The sequence below is a fragment of the Giraffa tippelskirchi genome, chromosome 2, assembly GCF_054371585.1.
Source record: "Giraffa tippelskirchi isolate mGirTip1 chromosome 2, T2T-mGirTip1v1.2.pri, whole genome shotgun sequence".
In the NCBI taxonomy this organism is placed as follows: domain Eukaryota; kingdom Metazoa; phylum Chordata; class Mammalia; order Artiodactyla; family Giraffidae; genus Giraffa; species Giraffa tippelskirchi.
This window is the reverse complement of record NC_137276.1, coordinates 191,190,732-191,210,952: the sequence shown is the minus strand read 5'-3', so window position 1 is coordinate 191,210,952 and position 20,221 is coordinate 191,190,732. Positions and strand designations below refer to the sequence as shown.

The 20,221-nt window shown below is 35.9% G+C and overlaps 1 protein-coding gene across 2 annotated transcripts in view; it reads left to right on the top strand.

Moving 5' to 3' along the window:
* The window catches only part of EPHA6 (EPH receptor A6), a 946,574-nt gene that overhangs the window by 653,966 nt on the left and 272,387 nt on the right, over window positions 1-20,221 (top strand). For both annotated transcript variants that reach the window (XM_081572572.1, XM_081572573.1), the window contains one exon: window positions 203-328. In XM_081572572.1, coding sequence (XP_081428698.1) covers window positions 203-328 — 126 coding nt within the window. The remainder of the gene's footprint in view (window positions 1-202; window positions 329-20,221) is intronic.

Below are 20,221 nucleotides of genomic sequence, written 5' to 3'. Positions count from 1 at the left end.
GTTGTGATCATTTTATAATGTATAAAAATATTGTATCACTATATTGTACACCTGAAACTAACATAATATTGTGAGTCATTTATACTTCAATTTAAGAAAAACAATGACTACTTGAGTATGTCACTCCTCATTTTAACTATTCACAGGATGTGTGATTTGCTAGAATACTCTTAAACTAATTCAGTCTTTTATTCTGTTGCAGTACGCTTCCCAGGAATTAAAACTTACATAGATCCAGATACATATGAAGACCCATCCCTAGCAATTCATGAATTTGCAAAGGAGATTGATCCGTCAAGAATACGCATTGAGAGAGTCATTGGGGCAGGTAAACTTCAAGTCTACACTTTTGAAATTATGATTCCTTGATGGTTTTGTAACTGGTTTCTCAACATAATATTTTAAATCGTAGCAGTTTTAGTCAGTGGAAAAAAACTTAATGCAAAGTAAAATTATCTTGCATATATGATGTTATTGTTTTAAAAAGTATTACAAGTTCCCAAATTCAGTTTCCAAACAATGAGAAGATTCACAAACTTATTTTTAACATCCTGTAGTCATCCTTTCATTATCGAGATAAATTGCAATGAAACTAGAGGTATTCAGGAATTTATTTTGTAAATATAACTTCAGGAGTTTTTTCATAGGTTACTGTAGATTTGTTTACTCCCCAGCATCTACAGAAGTATACTATAATTAGTATTCACAGTGATGACTTTGAGGCTCTGCAAGATCCAGAAGTGTTCCGAGTCTTACTGAGTATAAAATTTGGTTCAATATAGTTTTATATCCCTTTAATGCAAACTAATAATTATCCCTATGTAGAATATTCAAATGCTCAGAACACTATATTATTCAGTTATTCTAGATAAATGCAAATTTATTATGAATCAGCCCCCAAGAATTTCTTCTGTACATTTAGGGTATAGGCCAAGCCAATATAACAAAGAGACCTCAGAATAAAAATGTGTTCCTCTTTCAAGTCCTTGTCCAAAGGGCAAGATGAGTAATCTGTGCTGTCAGGGTAGCTGTCATTTAGGAGGTCTTGAAAGGACCAGAGTTCCTCCTACTTTTTGCTCTGCCTTCCCCTAGCATGTTATCCTCCTCTGAATGGTAAAGGCTGACCACCAGCGCAGCTACCTTCTGATCTCTGAGAAGGAAAAGGAAGGCGTTTGAGCTCTTTGGCTTTGCCTTTAGGATGATTAGCTTTGTCTTTAAGGTAATAACCTGGAAATAGCAAACAGGAATCAATAGTCCAAATACAATCACATGGATACACCTAAAAGCAAGAGAGTCTGGAAATATAATCTCTGACTGGGTAGCCACACATGCAGCTAAAAGGGAGAGCAGAATGTGCTACTAAATAGAGAAGAAAGACTGGATCCTGAAGGAGGATGTCAGTCTCCTCTAGATGCTGGGTATCTGTGTAATCCTTTAGAGAGAACATAGCATCCCATTCCAGCTGGCTATTGTGTCTTTGCAAAGGGCAAAAGGCTTTCTTTATTTCAAAACTCTTCTTCACCAGAAGGACTGGCTACATAATTTGCAGGGACCAGTGCAAACAACAAATGTATTTGTTGTTGTTGTTCAGTTACTCAGTTGTGTTCTACTCTCTGCAACCCCATGGACTGCAGCACTCCAGGCTTCCCTGCCCTAACGAATGTAGAGTTCTTTGTTAAAAGACTATTAAGAATTTCAAGACAGTGGCAGTAGAGCATTCAACAAACAGCAGGACCCTTCTAAACTCAAAGTTCTGGGTGACTACACCCAAGAAGCTGACTGTTGCCCAGGTACACAGGAGCTAGCACTGTACTGACAACTCCAGGAATATTTGAAGAGAGCCCTTTCTTATGTCATTTCACTCCCATTGCCTCATGGGTTATAGCTCCTCCAAGGCCTGTTCTCACTCTGAAAGCTGACACAAGGGTCCTGTACACTTAAATCTTAATGCTTTATAGCCATAGAGGCTGTCTTATCAGAAAGATTAAGAACCTGGAATGCAACCAGATTCTCTATTCTCTTCTGCCCAACATAAAGTGTATCAATAGGCATTAAAAGCATAATTGAAAAGAGTGACTGATTATACCCATTTAGTTTGGGAGTTCATTTCCTTAAGATAGCAGAGGAATAGAAAAAAAAAAAAGAAAAGGAGGTTGAGTGATTCCATTAAACCCTATATTTGACTTTCTTCCTCTGGCCCCTGAGAAAAAGTCGTATGACCTTTTATTTGGTATTATTCCATACTCATGTAGATTCAGGAGAATTATTTTTTATAAGCTTTTGTGCATAGATTAAGCACCAATGTCTGAAATCATAATGTTGAGAGATGAACATCAAGTATCTGAGGTGTAAACTGTCAACTAAAAAAAAAAAAAAAATAACTCACAATTTAGAAACTATGAATTGAGTTCATTCATTGTCTTATTAAGAACTGTAGCCTGGAAGACAGCCTCTCAGTAGCTCTGAGAAACTGTTATGAAAAGGGATTTGACAAATGGGGTACCTCCAACCAGGCACACATGGCCTATCTCCCTAGAAGGTAGCTGCCAGTCATGAGGCACAATTATCTTAGTTAATGGTTTTAGTGCTTTTCTAAGTTTGGGAAGATAAAGAATCCAGGTTCATAAAAAATTTTTCCAAAAAAGTAACTATCTGAAGTCTTGTTCTGCTAGTTTTCCCAGAGCACAGAGTGCCTCATTCCTGATCTCTACCCTGAAATCCTCTTAGGGTATATTAAAGGTCAGTGGCTGCAGTGGCTTATGACTCAATCCTTGTAGAGCCAGATGGCTAGTGCTGGTGACATTCCTTAGTTTGCAAAACAGATGCATTCAGTTTTTGTTTATTGTTGGGGTTTTAACCAAAATATAATTTTATCCTATAAAAATATGACAGATACTGCCAAAGCAAGCAGTAACTATTAAAGAGACTATTTTAATGTCATGATCTCCCTAACCTGTCTGAACTCTACAAGTCACAATGGGATTCTTTCCATTTGGCAAAGAAAGAAGTATAAATATATAGAGTTAACATCAGTGTCTCTTATATTTATTCATCTTCAACTATTTCAACTTTCAAACAATATGCTAAGTGATCTTTTACTGTCTATCTTCAGAAGAATCATAAAAATAAAAATGCTGTATGAGAAAAAGCTGTTGTGTTATAACTTCCCTCTTTTAGTTAACCTCATTAAGTCATATTCCTAAAACTCTATTTACTTGGGAAAGTCTAATGAATATGTGGGCACTTCCCACAGCAGCAGTATGGAAAAAGCCCACAATGCAGGAGACCCCAGTTTGATTCCTGGGTCAGGAAGACCCACTGGAGCAGGGATAGGCTACCCACTCCAGTATTCTTGGGCTTCCCTGGTGGCTCACCTGGTAAAGAATCTGCCTGCAATGCGGAAGACCTGGATTCGATCCCTGGTTTGGGAAGATCCCTTGGAGAAGGGAAAGGCTACCCACTCCAGTATTCTGGCCTGGAGAATTCCATGGACTGTATAGAACATGGGGTCGCAAAGAGTCAGACACGACTGAGTGACTTTCATCATCATCAATCTAAGGAATTAATAGTTTTCTAACATTCATGACATTGTAAGGGAGGAAAAGTTTTCCTCTATCCTTCTGGAGTCTTTGGCTGGTCTGTTAATTAAATTGGCATAAGATAGGTTAATGGGAGAAAATAAATCTAATTGTGTACTGCAAAAACCCCACAGAGGATAAGGAGAGGCTCCCCCTGACAGGCAGGCAACTGAAGCTTGTATGTCATTTTGAGCTAAGAAGAAGGGGATGGAGCTTGGGGTTTCAAAGGAAGGAAGACGATTCATAGAGGATAGAAGGAGCAGACATTCAGTAAGCAAACATTTGCCAAGCCTTACAGAGGAACTTGATCTCTAGGCCCTGCTCCTGCTCCCCTGAAAGTTTAGAAAACTAGCCCTTAGTCTTTGTAGTTATCTTTGTGTTAGCTCTCTTCTGGACCAGGCCCTCCATCTAAGTGGTCTGAGGCAGTAAAGGGAATAGTATAAAGGTCTCCTTCAGTCTGTTGGGCCTTGATTATCTTCAGTTCAAAATACTCCATATTGCCAGAGTGGCACATTCTGGGACGACCTGCCCTGAGCCTCAGGAATATAATTGCACAACTCGTTACTTGCCCAACATTTTACTGTAAATACTTTCCTCTGGTTGTTTCATATTCTGTATTTTTTCACCACCTATTTGTTTCTTCTCAGATTCCATTTCCTCCTTATCTGTGTGCATTAGGTATCCCTATTCCCCTTGGAAGTGTAAATTAAGTGACTGAAGGGGAAATGGAGATTCTATAGAGAGGGGAGTGTTGTGGGGAGGATGGGAAAGAGAGGTGAGATATCAGATCTTGGCAATTGTCAGGTGAAAGATATTAATATCAGGTCCATGGAGCCACTGAGAGTAGCAGTGAGAAGGATACCTAGATTCACAAGTCATTGCTGAGGAAAAATCTGCATGGCCTGCATGTTTTTTGGCAAAGAAATTGTTAAGAATGCTTTGCAGGTTTCTAGTTGGGAGAAACTATGTATTATCATTAAAAGTGAAAGTGAAGTCACTCAGTCCTGTCCTACTCTTTGCGACCCCATGGACTATAGTCTGCCAGGCTCCTTCATCCATGGGATTTCCCAGGCAAGAATACTGGAGTGGATTGCCATTTCCTTCCCCAGCAGATCTTCCTGACCCAGGGATCAAACCCGGGTCTCCGCATTGAAGGCAGACTCTTTACTGTCTGAACCACCAGGGAACCCCATGTATAATCATTAAGTATTTCTTAAATGTGTTATTAAAAAGTGAACCCCAAAATAGTCACATTAAAATTTTAAGACAGAAAAGAGCATGGAAAATAACACCACACCTAACCCATGACATTTCTTAACAGGTCTATTGAAAAATGTTTATTACATGACTAATATCTACTTATAAAAAGGCACTATGCTAATTAGTTTATTCATATTAAGTCGCTATGCTTATCAAAGGCATATGTATCCACCCTGCCGTTTACAACCTTTGTCCTGAGTTTTCAACTTTATAACCATTCAAATACTATGTGACAGATTTTAGAAAATTTAATTTATCCTATTTCTAGGCTGTACATATTGCTATATGCATATATTCTTAAAAAAACGTTTTTCCTATCAGTGTAAATTTTACTATTTTTAAAAATATGTTTTCTAGAACACTTTTTTATATCACTATTATATTTAATAGTGGCAACTTATCTTTGTTCATCAATACAGGCTTGAATTTCCATGAAAATGCACATTTCCATTTAAATGAAGTGAGTAGCTCTGTTGCATAGGAGACTATCAAGATCATCTATCTCCTTTGACTTTCTGCATCATAAAATGAAATACTGTGGGCAGAGGACTGTAAAACAGAAATTCCCAAGTTAAAAGTGCCAAGTCAGATTAGGGTAGAATCATTATTTTACACATATCTTGAGAGATAATGAGAAAACTAGTAATCAAAATTTGAATCATGAGCTGAAAAAGGTCATTGAAAGGCTTCCTTTTTCAGGGCAGTACTGAAACCATTCTATGAAACACTTACAGAGTATCTATAATTTTGAAACATTATTTCATTGAAAAAAATCATTCTTGTGTCTCTAAGTCCATAGGGCACCCTTCTTATATTTGACTTTCCCCCTTTCCCTAGTCTCAATGGAAATGCACAATCTCTCGCTTTCCCTTTTTCCCTAGTCTCAGTGGAAATGCATAATCTCTCCCTGTCATTCATATTATATCCCTTTATCTATACAAAACTCATTACTGCCTGCTCTATCAGCTTTCTCTTCTCCTGGCTTACTGTCACCATATTTTTTCTTTTCCTTGAAAAGTCAGGAAGTTTTAACTGTTGCTTTCTCAACAGTCATCTACAGGTAAAAGAAAGTCAAAGGGACAACAAGAAGAATATAAAAAGTGAATGTCAAATCAGTGCATTTTTTCATCCTAATATATTGTCATTCCTATTTTAGCTCATAGTCACACATAATAATATGCAAGGCACACTGCTTACTGTATATGCCTTTCTTAATTCCTCTGGCATTCCCCAGCCAGCCGCCTCACTAACCAAAAATCTATTATTTTTAGATTAAAACTCATAAATTTTAAATTCTCTCATCCCCTTTTCTGTTTTTGTTTCTCTTCTACAGCCATAGTACATCCTTTATAATGAGAAATGTAGGCAGTATGCCAGCTTTGGTTTTACAACTCACTTTTTGCAAAAAGGAACTTGAATTTATTTCTCATTTCCTCTATATTTAAATGAGATGATCTTATCAGATACAGATTTTCTCCTTTTCTTTCAACTTAAAGAATTTGTGAGAGGTCAGATTCATTTTCCTTTTTGTTCTTGGAAACGCCTTTGCCCAACCAGTAGACTGAAAGTAGGATCAACAACAGATTCCGGCAAGACTTTTGTGCCTTTTACTCAAAAATTTCATAGTTTTCTAAATCAAATAATGAAATGAAAGATGGGCTTTACACTATGGACAAAAAATTAAATCAGTCGATCTAAGAAATAAATGGAAAATTTTATTTGAGCCAAATTTGAGGATTATAGCATGGGACAAGCATCTCAGAAAGTGCTGAAAATTATTCTACCTGTTAGAAGTCAAGGAACAGTTATATAAGTTTTTTGAGGGCTGTACATAAAATTACATATTATTGATATTTTGTATAATCCAGATCTAAGAGACATCATGGTGGGTCATGTGCTTACAAGATGAAGAAGAAATGTTATCTTTTGAAGAGCTGTCTTGTTTGTGCTAGGAGAATGTCGCTGTTAATGGTTGAGCAGGTATTTCTGCCCATGAGGGAGGTCTGGCTGATAATGCAAAAACACAGTACACAGTGGTGTGAGAGAGGAGGTCAAAAAGGGCAGAAAATAATTTTTGTTTAAATTTTTCTTGTTTTGCCATAATATATGGATTTTTATTCTACAATCCATTCTCCCTAAACAGTATGATATGAATAAAAAAGACACTGATGTCAGGCAGATACAGGCTTAAATCTCAGCTTTGCTGCTAATTCATTCAGTGACCTTTTGCAGTTTACTGATCCTCAGAAATTTTCTTTCTTCGTCTACAAAATAGTTGCATAATAATAATAGCTATCTTGCAGAATTAATGTAAGGATTAGAGATAACACATATGGAGGACTTGTCATACTATATATATTCAATAAAAGGATGGAAACATGAATATTAAGTCAAAAAATATAGTTTTTATATTCAATTGATAAGGATAAGAAGAATGACACTCTATGCCCAACTCTCTAAATAAATTATGATATAAATATCTGCTCATGAACAATTCAGAATCCAATGCCTTAGGTACCTTGAATGAAAGCCATGATATTTGGAGTTTGTTTAAAATCAGTAATTAAAAATAAACTTTCATTTTTGTTAGTACAGTAAGAACTTTGCCCAAATCAACAAATGATTTTCTTTTTGCTTTTTAAAGAACTCAAAATTTAATTTTTCCTACTTCTCGTGAGGCTATAATTATTACATATATGCTTATTTTTTATTTAAACTTAATAAGCCATAAGATGAAATGAGTTTAACAAAAGAAATTTATTTTAATATCTTAATGTAAAATCATCGTAAATTAGTCATTAATTTATTCTTCACACATCTAGGAGCTTAGGTTGATTATCAATGTTAATCAACTTTAAGATAATTTTATGTTACTTATATTTCAACACTAGATCTTATTTTGGGGGCCATTGAGTGTACATGTGCTGTTTTACATATATCAGTACATTTCCTAATCTTACAAGTTGCCTCATCATAGTACTTGTTTGAGAAATTTGTTGTTGTTCAGTCACTCAGTTATGTGTCTGACTCTTTGTGACCCCATGGACTGCAGCATGCCAGGCTTCCCTATCCTTCACTATCACCTGGACTTTGTTCAAACTCATGTCCATTGAGTTGATGATGCCATCCAACCATCTCATCCTCTGTTGCCCCCTTCTCCTCCTGATCTCCGTCTTTCCCAGAGTCAGGGTCTTTTCCAATGAGTTGGCTCTTTACATCAGGTGGCCAAAGTATTGGAGCTTCATTTTCAGAATCAGTCCTTCCAATGAATATTCAGGATTTATTTCCTTTAGGATCGACTGATTTAATCTCCGTGCAGTCCACAAGACTCTCAAGATTCTTCTCCAGCACCACAGTTCAAAAGCATCAGTTCTTCATCGCTCAGCCTTCTTTTATGACTTAGAAAGTGTATAACAATTAAAGAAAAGAGAATTTTTTTTGCTTTTATTGGGCAACTAATAAAAATAAACATAAAATGCCTTTCTAATTCATGGTTGTTATGAGAAGCAAATGAGATAAAATAAATTCTAATTGACCATCCACCCTTTATCAGAACACTGCCAATGAAAGTCTTCACTACCTTACCAAGAAGACTGTTCCTTTAGGAGCAGTTCCAATAAATGGAGAATCTTTGTGAGTATGCTTCCTTATAGCCCTGTATGTAAACTTATAACACTATCAACTGGTACTTGTTCTGCAAAATTTAACTTATACACAGTAAACCTAAGCCTTCTTCAATTCTGCTCCGTGACCCTTCAAAGATTTGAAGACAACATATGTGAACCTCATGAATCATCCTTTTCCTGCCTAAATTGCCTAAACCTTTCAACCATTTCTGTCTGACATGACTTCTGGATACTTCATCATTCTGATAACCTTCCTCTGGAGAACTAGAGTTTTTCTCTAAATCTTTTCAGAATTGAGCCTAATATTCCAAATATTTTCTAATCAGCACAGAGACCAGGGCTAGCACCTTTCCTGCTGGGCCTCAATTAATGCAGCCTGGGTTTGCATTTGCTTTTTGAACATCTGCCAGACACTGCTGGCACTGGAACAGTTTACCACCAGCTTATCCCCAGTGGTCTTTCTCAAATGAGTTGCTTTTAAGCCAGGCCTGTTTCTGTACTTGTCCAATTGACTTTATGATGCTGAGTGCAAGGCTGTATTTTATTTATACGCCTACACTATATATGTATATAAACCATATATATTATCTATCCAGACTTGTGTATGTTTTCTCATAGTACCACTTTATAAATACTCCTATTAAATTTCATTATGTTTATACAGGTGAATTTTCCTAAATTCTCCAGGCCCTTCTTCATCTCAGTTAGATGAGCCAGTAAACTTGTCCTTTCCAACGTTATCCCCAAGTTGTTGTGCATCAAAATTTAGCTGTGTGAGCTCAGAGCTCCCTGTGTAGCAATGAGTTAGTATACGTTCTAATTTTTTTCTTTATTGGGATAGATAATTGTGTTTGTATTGCTGGAATTCTGCATCTTAAAGGTACTGATCCCTCATTCTTTATAAGATCTCCAATCATGAATTTGTACAACCCGTGGACATTTTTTTTAAACTGCCACTCTGAAGTTTAACATCTACAATCATGGACAAGACATTTTCCTAGGCTATTATGTATCTTAAAATTAAAATGATCAGTTTTTCCCAAGTTCAAAGGGCTTTATTCAGAACTAAATCAAAGTAACAGTTCCTGATGATTTTTGAAAGATGGAAACAGCAGCAAGGCAGGTATTTATGATCTTTACAGTTCCTTATTTATTGCTTTCATGATGAAATAAATAAACTCACAGGATGAGAAAACGTGTTATGTAAGGATTGTTTAGAACTTGAAGCACACGGGCTTCAAGGTGGTCTAATGCAGTTCTTTGTTTAAATGGAAACCTTTGATGTTTTGTTCCTGCCAGAATCTATCATGTTTAACTCCCTTCCTTCATCCTATCAAGAAAGGTAGTCTCTCTTTGGTAATAATAATAATAAGCAAGAGGTATTAAAGTTTATAAGCTTGAGATAAGCTTTACTTGTATTATCATCTTTCAGTCCTCCTAATGCTATGACAAGATTGATAAAAAGTCAATTTTACAGACAAGGAAATTAAGACAGATTAAATTATTTGGTCAAAATTAACACCAGAGTATTCTGGTTTCAGCACCTATATTCTTATTAACCACTACTTTATTATAAGTAACTTTTTATGAATCTACACTTCCTCCAGAAGGTATCTTCTTCCAACACTTGAGCAATTGCTATTTCTTAAACTATCCTGCATTACCACAGTTTCCACCTGTCTTAGGTGAATTTGGCTGTTTCTTGCTTGTATTTCTGCCTTCTGTTGATCTTTTATCAGCAATCACTTCCCAACTTCCTGATGTGAACACTGCATCCTAGCGGCTGATAAATGTTCATGATCTGTAGGGGTAGAGTGGGTTGTCACTACTACCACCACCTAGCTCTTTGTGCATTAATCCACCAAAAAACCGAGTGCCTTAGTGGGACTAACATTGGTATGGATATTAACTATTGTCATGAAGTCATTCTCTAAGGTGCGATCACAGATTTCCCTCATTTAAAGCATGATTCACGTTTCTTACATGCCCCACCAATCTTTCAGCAGACCCTATCAGCTCTGTCTCTAAACGTATCACCGATTTCAGCCATCTTTTAAAGCTTCACAACTCTAGCCCTTGCCCATCCCACCAACATCTCTCCTGGCCTCCTTCTCCCACCTTAGCCCTCCTGTAGTGTGTTTTCTCCCCACAGCTCTTGAAGAGCCCTTGGACTGTTAACCAGCTTGTGTCTGCTCAAAACCCTCTAATCACTTTTTTTTTCTTTTTTGCTCCTCTCAGTCTTGGTTGCTGCATTCAGGCTTTCTCTAGTTGTGACTAGTAGGGGCTGCTCTGCTCTTTCTTGTGGTGTGCAGGCTCTAGGCCTGGGCTTCGGTAGTTAGGGTACGTGGGCTCAGTAGTTGTGGTTCAGTGGCTTAGTTGCTCTGAGGCATATGGGATCTTCTCAGACCAGGAATCGAACCCGTGTCCCCTACATTGGCAGGTGGATTCTTAACCATGGTACCACCAGGCAAGTCCCTTCTAATCACTTCCTGACTCAGGGTAAAACTCTCTCTTCAACCTCATCTCCCACAGAATCTCCCTTGCTTACTACTCTTTAGAACTAGTGGCTTCCTTCCTCTTTTTCAAACATGTCACATGGACTCCCATCTCAACACCTTTGTACTTGGTGACCCATTGAGTAACACCATGACTCCTTTTTCATTCCCTCACTTCCTTCAACCCCAGGGCATTATTACTTTATCAGAGAAAACTCTAAGGACATTCTGTCTTGTTTTTGTTTGTTTGTGTTTTTAGTTGAAAAATATTCATAGTTGATTTACAGTGTTGTGTTAATTACTGCCGTATAGCAAAGTGACTGGGCTTTACATACATTCTTTTTTTGTATTCCTTTCCATTATAGTTTATCCCAGGAGGTTGAATACAGTTCCCTGTGCTCTACAGTAGGAACTTGTTGTTTATCCATTTTATATATACCAGTTTGCATCTACTAATCCCAAACTCTGAATCCATCCCTCTCCCACCACCCTTCCCATTGGCAACCACCAGTCTATTCTCTACTCTTGATTCTGTTTCTGCTTAATTTGTGTCATATTTTAGATTTCACATATAAGTGATATCATATGATATTTGTCTTTCTTTTTCTGACTTGCTTCAATTACTTCACCTAACCAATCTCTAATTGCATCCATGTTGCTGGGCATGGCATTTCATTCTTTTTATGTCTGAGTAGTACTCCATTATATATATGTACTACATCTTTCTTATCCATTCAGTTATCAATGGTCATTTAGGTAGTTTCCATGTCTTAACTATTGTGAATAGTGCTTCTGTGAACATAGAAGTGCATGTATCTTTTTGAATTATAGTTTGCCTGGATATGTGCCCAGGAGTGAGATTGCTTAATCATATGATAATTCTATTTTTAGTTTTCTGAGCAATATCCATACTATTTTCCATAGTGGCTGAACCAACTTACATTCCCTCCAACAGTATAGAAGAGTTCCCTTTTCTCCAGTTCTCTCCAGCTTTTGTTATTTGTAGGCTTTTTTAAATGATGGCCATTCTGACCAACCTGAGGTGGTACCTCACTGTAGTTTTGATTTGTGTTTCTCTCATAATTAGCTATATTGGGCATCTTTTCATGTGTCTATTGGCCATCTGTACTTCTTTGGAGAAATGTCTCTTTAGGTCTTCTGCCCATTTTTTAATTGGGCTGTTTTGGTTTCCTTGTTGTTGAGTCATATGAGCTGTTTGTATATTTGGGAAATTAAGCCCTTGTCAGTTGCATCATTTGCAAATATTTACTCCTATTCTGTAGCTTTTCTTTCTTTGTGTGTGTGTGTGTGTGTGTGTGTGTGTGTGTTTACCATTTCCTTTGTTGTGTAAAACTTGTAAATTAGGTCCCATTTGTTTATTTTTGCTTTTATTTCTATAGCCTTGGGGTGGGGGGGAGCTGACGTAAGAAAACATTGGTGATTTATGTCAGAGAATGTTTGCCTATATTCTCTTCTAGGAGTTTTTATGGTGTCATGTCTTATGTTTAAAGCTTTAATCCATTTTGAGTTTATTTTTGTATATGGTGAGAGGGTGTGTTCAAACTTCATTGATTTTCATGCAGCTGTCCAACTTCCCCAACACCACTTTGTTGAAGAGACTGTCTTTTTACTGGTGTATATTCTTGCCTCTTTTGTCAAAGATGAATTGGGCCATAGATGTGTGGGTTTATTTTTTGGCTATTTTGTTTCATTGATCTGTATGTGTGTCTCTGTGTCAGTATGATGCTGTTTTAATTATTATTGTCTTGTAGTTTTTATTATTATTGCTTTGTAGTATTATCAGAAGTCTGGAATGGTTATACCTCCTGCTTTGTTCTTTTTCTTCAGTATGGCTTCCGCAATTCTGGGTCTTTTATGGTTCCATATGAATTTTAGGATTAGTTGCTCTAATATTGTGAAAAAGGCCATCCATAATTTGATAGATATCACATTAAATCTGTAGATTGCTTTGGGTAGTATGGCCATTTTACCGATATTAATTCTTCCAATCCAACAGCATGGGATAACTTTCTATCTCTTTGAATCATCTTCAGTTTCCTTTATAAATGTTTTATAGTTCTCAGTGTATAAGTCTTTCACTTCCTTGGTGTAGTTTATTCCTAAGTATTTTATTTTTTGGATTGTGATTTTAAAAGATACTTTTTTAACCTTCCTTTTCTGTTATTTCATTGTTGGTATAAAGAAATACAACCAATTTCTATATGTAAATCTTGTATCCTGCTACTTTGCTGAATTCATTTATCAGTTTTAGTAGTTTTTGTGTGGAGTCATTGAGATTTTCTGTATATAGTATCACATCATCTTCATATAATGAAAGTTTTACCTCTTCCCTTCTAATTTGGATACCTTTTATTTCTTATCCGATTGTTGTGGCTAGGACTTCCAATGCTGTGTTGAATAGAAGAGGTGAGAGTGAGCATCCTTGTCTTGTTCCAAACTTTAGTGGAAAGGCTTTGAACTTTTCACCATTGAGTATTATATTGGCTGTGGGTTTGTCTTTAAATAACTTTTATTGTTTTGAGGTATGTTCCCACTATACCCACTTTGATAAGTTTTTATCATGAATGGGTGTTGAACTTCTAAGGACATTTTTAAAGTAGCAGCTTTCTTCACACACTCCCTTTTGCCTTTACTCTGCCTTTTGTTTGCAGCAGTTATTACCAACTGATGTGTTTGTTCTGTTCGTTTTTTCCCCATTATCTGTCTTCCTCTTTGTCTCTCTCACTCACTTCTATGTCCTCATCCATTTAAACAATACTTGTCATGTGGAAGGGGCTGCATACACTTTAATGAATGTATATGGAATTTATAAAATGTAAAAATGATGAAGTTATTTATTCATACATTAGATTAATTTTATCATCAAATGTTATAGTCTAGTGTAGGACTGGGATGAGGGGGCCAAGATAGCAATCAACCTTATACAAGCCTAGGGTTGAATGTTGTGATGATAGCATGATAAGGGTGCATGAGCCTCTCAGAGAAAACAGACAGATTAAAATGAGGAATCAAAGAAGATTGACTCAAGAGATGACTTCATCCTCAAGAGACTGGAGAGCAACTAAAGCGTGTTGGAAGAATTACACAGACTTGCAATTAAAATGATTATTCTGATGTCTTGTAGAGGGAGGGTTTTAGTAAACAGCGATTAGCAGCAGAGAAACTAGTAAGAAGGCAGGGACATTCAGTAAGACACACAGGAAAAAAAAAAAAATCACGTTCTAATCAGAATGACTAAGATACAGAATATGGGAATACAGGAATATTTAAGAGAAAATTTGGCCTGTTGAGATCAATATGGAAGAATCCAGTAACAGTCAAGCCAAGAATGAAAGTGGGCCATTTTTGTTGTTGTTCTTTGTCTCTTGTTTGTGAATGCAATCTGAATCCGCAGTTTTAGAGAGTGTTCTGGGTATTTACATTGTATTTAGATGTTATTTGACTTCTACAGAAAGAGGAATACTCTTGACATACTAAGTAACATTTTTTATACCATTAACTATACTTGCTATGAACGCAAGAAATGACCTGATACATAGAGAGATTATTTGCAGTATAGAACCCTGCAGAATGGGAAGCAAACCCACAAAATGCAGTGCCCACCTTCTAACTGTGCATGACCAGGAGAGTGAAAGGAAAGTGAAAAGCAAATTCTTTTCAAGAGTAGGCCGCAACATCTTGCCTCATAAAGTTGTAAGTAAAGTTAAAAAAGCTTTATTCAGCTCCTTGTTGGGCAGTGGGTCCAATTATTGCAGAAGCCAATACCTGGCTAAGAGAACAAATGAAGTTTCTGTCCAAATATATTAAGACTCTTCAATAAAAGAGGCCTGTAGTCTATATTAACATTAATATTTATTTTGTTTGGCAACCAGAACATCATTCTGTTTGTTATAAAGTTATAAAGTAAAACTGAAGTGATTGTCATCTTTAAAAAGGGGGAGTTACATTTTTTAAAAAGTAAATTTGAATAAAACAAATGTGACTTGTTATCTTATATTCGATGTATTAGCCTGTTAAAATTCCTTTGTTGATTGATGGAACAAATGTTCATAGTGCTGGCGAACAGTGACACCTTTTATTTTTACTCCATGCTGTTTAACACTAAAGCAATAATCAAAATGTTTAGTTTCAAAACCAAAGTGGCTTGCATATATCAGTTGTTTTTTTTTTTTTAAATAGCAAGGCTTATAATGAAAAGCACAAGGATTCCATTCTTCCTCTAGACTCTCCATTTTAACCCCAAGCCCTATTCATCTGAGGCAGTACTTATTAACTCATCCTGTTTTTGTAATTCTCATGATTACTTCCATATCCATTTTTACTTTAGACATTGTCTATTGACTTCCTCTTATCATAAATAAAGATTTAGCTTCCTTAGACACCCACCTCTGCTCTCAATTTAGTTGTTAACCTCTGTAAGTGGCATTTTATAACTTTAAATGTTATATTTAAGTTTCTGTATATTATTCCAACAAAAATACATGCCATTTTTTATACTTATGGTAGTTTCTTACCTATAATCAAAGCAAAAATGTAAAAGCAACTTATTTTCACATTACTATGTAGTGTCTATAAAATGTTTTGGCCCTATTTGCTTAGATTTCTAATACAGGAGCTCCTGGTACTCAAACGTCATTTTTTGCAAAGCTGAAAATTGATAAAGGAGCCAGGCTTAACCTGACTGCTGAATTGTGTAAGTCCTTTTTAATGATGCCACCTTCTGCAGAGTAGGTTTGTTCTTGTAGGTCCTCTTGGTAATACTGCTGAGAATTCATAGCTGAGCCCCTCCACAGTAGGTTTTAGCAAACTATGGCCCATGGGCCAGATTGCTTGTTTTATTGGGACATAGCCCTATATACTTGTTCACTTATTGTCTACAGCTGCCCTTGTGTTCCAACTGCAGAATTAAGTCATTGCTATAGAGTTGGGATATTCCACATGCCTAAACTATTTATTATTTGGCTCTTGACAAAAAAATTTAAAAATTAAAAAAAGTAATAAATCCTGCTTCAGACTATTCTAAGACTAGAGCATCATCCAATGTATTCAGATTCTGCTATTTGAGTCCCTGCATTCCTAATCCTGTTCTCCTGCTTCCATTGGATTTATATATGAAACTCACTCTTTATCCTGGTCATTTAATTCAGTTAAAGCCACTGTTTTCTCTATCACAGGATCTTCCTCTTTTTCTTTTTTTAATTGGATATAGTTGCTTTACACTGCTGTATCAGTTCCTGCTGTACAGCAAAGTGAATCAGCCATATATGTGTATTTATGTCCCCTCTTTTCTGAATTTCCTTCCCAGTCAGGTCACCAGAGACCACTGAGTAGAGTTTCCTGTGCTATACAACGTGTTGTCATTAGTTATCTATTTTATACACTGTAGTGTGTATATGTCAGTACCAATCTCCCAATTCCTCCTACCCCCTTTTTCCCCTTAGTATCCATACATATGTTCTCTACATCAGTGTCTCTATTTCTGCTTTGCAAATAAAATCAACTATAGCATTTTCTAGATTCCACATGCATGTGTTAATATACAATATTTGTTTTCCTCTTTCTGACTTACTTTACTCTGTATGACAGTCTCTAGTTCCATACACATCTTTGCAAATGATATAGTTTGGTTCCTTTTTATGGTTGAGTGATATCCATTATATAGATGTATGGTATCTTCTCTATCTATTCTTCTGTTGATGGATATTTAGGTTGCTTCTACATCCTGGCTAGTAGTGCTGCAATGAACATTGGGGTTTATCATCTTTTTGAATTATGATTTTATCTGGGTATATGCCTAAGAATGAAATTTCTGGGTCATACAGGAGTTTTGTTTTTAGCATTTTAAGGAACCTTCATACTGTTCTACATAGTATGTACCAGTTTACATTCCCACCAGCAGAGTAGGAGGGTCCCCTTTTCTCCACATCCTCTCCATCATTCATTATTTGTAGATATCTTGATGATGGCGATTGTGGCTGGTGTGAGGTAGTTTTGTTTTACCTTTGCAGTTTTGATTTACCTTTCTTTAATAATTAGTGACGTTTAGCATCTTTTCATTTGCCTGTTTGCCATTGGCATGTCTTCTTTGGAGAAATGTCTTTTTAGGTCTTCTGCTGAATTTTTTTATTTTTTTATATATATTGAGCTAATTGTATATTTAGAGATTAAACCTTTGGCAGTTGCTTAGTTGGCATATATTTTCTCCCTTTCTGAGGGTTGTCTTTTTGTCTTGTTTATGGTTTCCTTTTCTGTGTAAGAGCATTTAACTTTAATTAGGAAGGATCTTTATCTTTTATTTGCCATCTTCATTTTGCTGGAACAAACCTTCCATTTGCTTCCTAATTGAGAGTGGAAACTTTGCAGATGAGTTATATTTTCTTTTATATCTGAACATGTCTTTCCAATAAATGCAATAAATAAGTAATCTGGGCATAGTATTGTAAGGTAAAAAATATTTTTCCCCCTGAATTTTAAAGGTATTACTCTACTATGCTTTAGCCAACAGCACTACTCCTGACCAATTCCATGTTAGAAGGATTCTACCTTGGAATTACATGTTAATGTGCCTCACACATACAGGCTCTTTCAGTCTGGAGGTGTTAGTTCTTTGAAAAATCTTTAGTAGTATTTTTGTGCAGTTTTCTTCATTTGAGTTCTCTTATACTCTCTGGAGTTGCTCTTAATTATTTATGGAAACCCTGGATTAAGTTTTTACCATCTTAAGCATTAAACTCATATATTTGGTGTCTGGTTTGTTCTTTGTAGATGTGTATTTGTTCTGTTTTCTAGCAGACTTCCTCAACTATACCTACCTATGTTTCAAGACTCTATTGAGTATTTTTTTCAACTATCATTTTAATTTCCACTTATTTCTCTAATTTTGTTATTTTCTCATTCTTTCAAGCATTGAGAATGTTCTTGATGGGTAGAATGTCTTCTTACACACCATCAAATTTTACTATATCTTCCCTGTTTACCTTTTATTATATTTACCTCCCTTTCATACTGGGGACTTTCCACATGTCCAGTGATGCCTGACTTTCCATTCATTTTCATGAGTGAAGCAATGATCAGAAGCTCTGAATGGGAGTGCAGGTGACATTTGGGGCAGTTAGGGAGCTGTTTTATTGAAGATACTCAAATGCCAATATGCAGTTTGTATTTTCCCCAAGAATTCTTTTTTTTTTTCTAGGAAAGAATCTTCCTATATTTTGTAGGAGTTAGTGGTCAGTGCTTCCTTTTAAAACTCTCAGTCTATGCCCTCACCCTGTTTGGAGCCCATCTCACTCGTGCCCTTTGACATAATGTGTGTACCTGAAGTAGGAGTCCATCTGTGGTTCTGCCATGTGAATTTTTCTTCTCTAACCAAAACCAATCTTTTCCTTTTTATACTCTACTACACGTGTTTTGGGCAAATTTTGGGATATAGTGAACGACAGGGAGGCCTGATATGCTGTAGTTCATGGGGTTGCAAAGACTCAGACATGACTTAGCAACTGAACAACACATGCTATACTCCCCAGTCATTTTCCATGTTTAAAAATTTGCAAAAATCTCATCCACTGAAGTCTCATCTCTGGTCCTTTGTCCTTAAGAACTATACCTAATTAGGGCTTCTCTTGTAGCTCAGTCAGTAAAGAATCTGCCTAGAGTTCGATTCCTGGGTTAGGAAGATCCCCTGGAGAATAAAATGGCAACCCACTCCAGTATTCTTGCCTGGAGAATCCCATGGACAGAGGAGCCTGGCAGGCTACAGTCCATGGGGTCACAAGAGTCGGACACGACTTAGCACTTTTTTTTTTTTTTTTAGTGTTTTTCTTTTCTATTTTTACAGGGGCATCAGACAGGGAAAGGTGATAAGCTATTATGTTTTAAATACACTACAAAATGAGAGGAACCCTGGAGATACCTCAAAAATAAATGTACTCTTCTATTATCTTCCAATATACACTGATTTCTGAGTCTCTTATTTTTAACCCCAGTCTCTTTTCATGTAATTTTTCGCAATGTGAAAAAAGACTATTAGAATTTCTTCCTATTTATCTTCCTAAATAAACTTTGAACACTTAACATTAAGAATCAATTAATAAACCATATTATTAAAAATATTTGTTTAAAGAACAGGTCGGGCTTACTTTTGATAAAATAAAACATAAAAACAAATGATGGATCACAAAATAGACTGATTTGCTTTTATCTAAAGATAGCAGCTAGTGTGTGGAAATACATACACTGACTAAATGCAATATATTACTCTTTAGTTGTTGATATTTTTTCTGTTGCTCTTTTCTAATCAAAAGAATCAAAATCCATGACAGGTGATATGCAACTTTTGTTTGTTCCATTAACATGGACATGAAATATTCCTGGCTCATGATTTTCTGTACAATGGAATTCAGAGGAATCATCTGGCCTTCCACTATTTAAAAAAGAAATAAACAATGACAACATTTTTTTTTCTTGTTTCCTTTGCAGTCTTATATGCCTGGTCAAAATGTTTTTTAAGACTTATGAGAATTCTAATGCTTGTTAATCTCAATTTTAATGTGTCATATGATATATACACATTATTATAAATGCATTTTTCTTTGCTTCTGTCTTCCATTGGCCTACTGAGTTTTTTAAATTTGCATATTTAAATTTGATTTTAAAATAAAGTGTCATTTAACTTAGAAAGTGCTTGAAACTTATAATAATGTTTCAGTTGTCCACCATTTCTTCAGCTTTTAATTTAATAAATAAAACTAGATGTTGTTTATGTGATTTTAGCAGATACTCTTGTAGAGCTCAAGTAGTAGAGTTGGACCCATTATTTTTCCTTTCAAACAGGATGACTGGTGTCATATAATCTAGGATGGCTACTGTTATTCGTGTCTAATTTGGGGACGCTGAAATTAATATGTCTTAAATCAGAGTTGCTGTTACCATACCAAGAGTATAGATTAAAAATCTAAAGATCTGCTTAATAAATACTTTCTTAGAATGCTAGCTTGATAAGAATTTTCAAGGTATATATTCCTTTACTGTTTATATCCTTAAGAAAAACAGGATTTTCTTACTGGGTGAGAGCTCTAATCTAACCCAGCAGTGAGAGTGGTACTAGTAGAAATTATGGAGAAGAGTGTGTTGTCTCCTTTGAGATTTCAAAACGTGTGGATATCCTCTGGACACCCCTGAGTTAATTAGTTCTATTACTATCAGTAGCTTATTTAAACAACCTTGGAGGTCCTACTATCTGTTA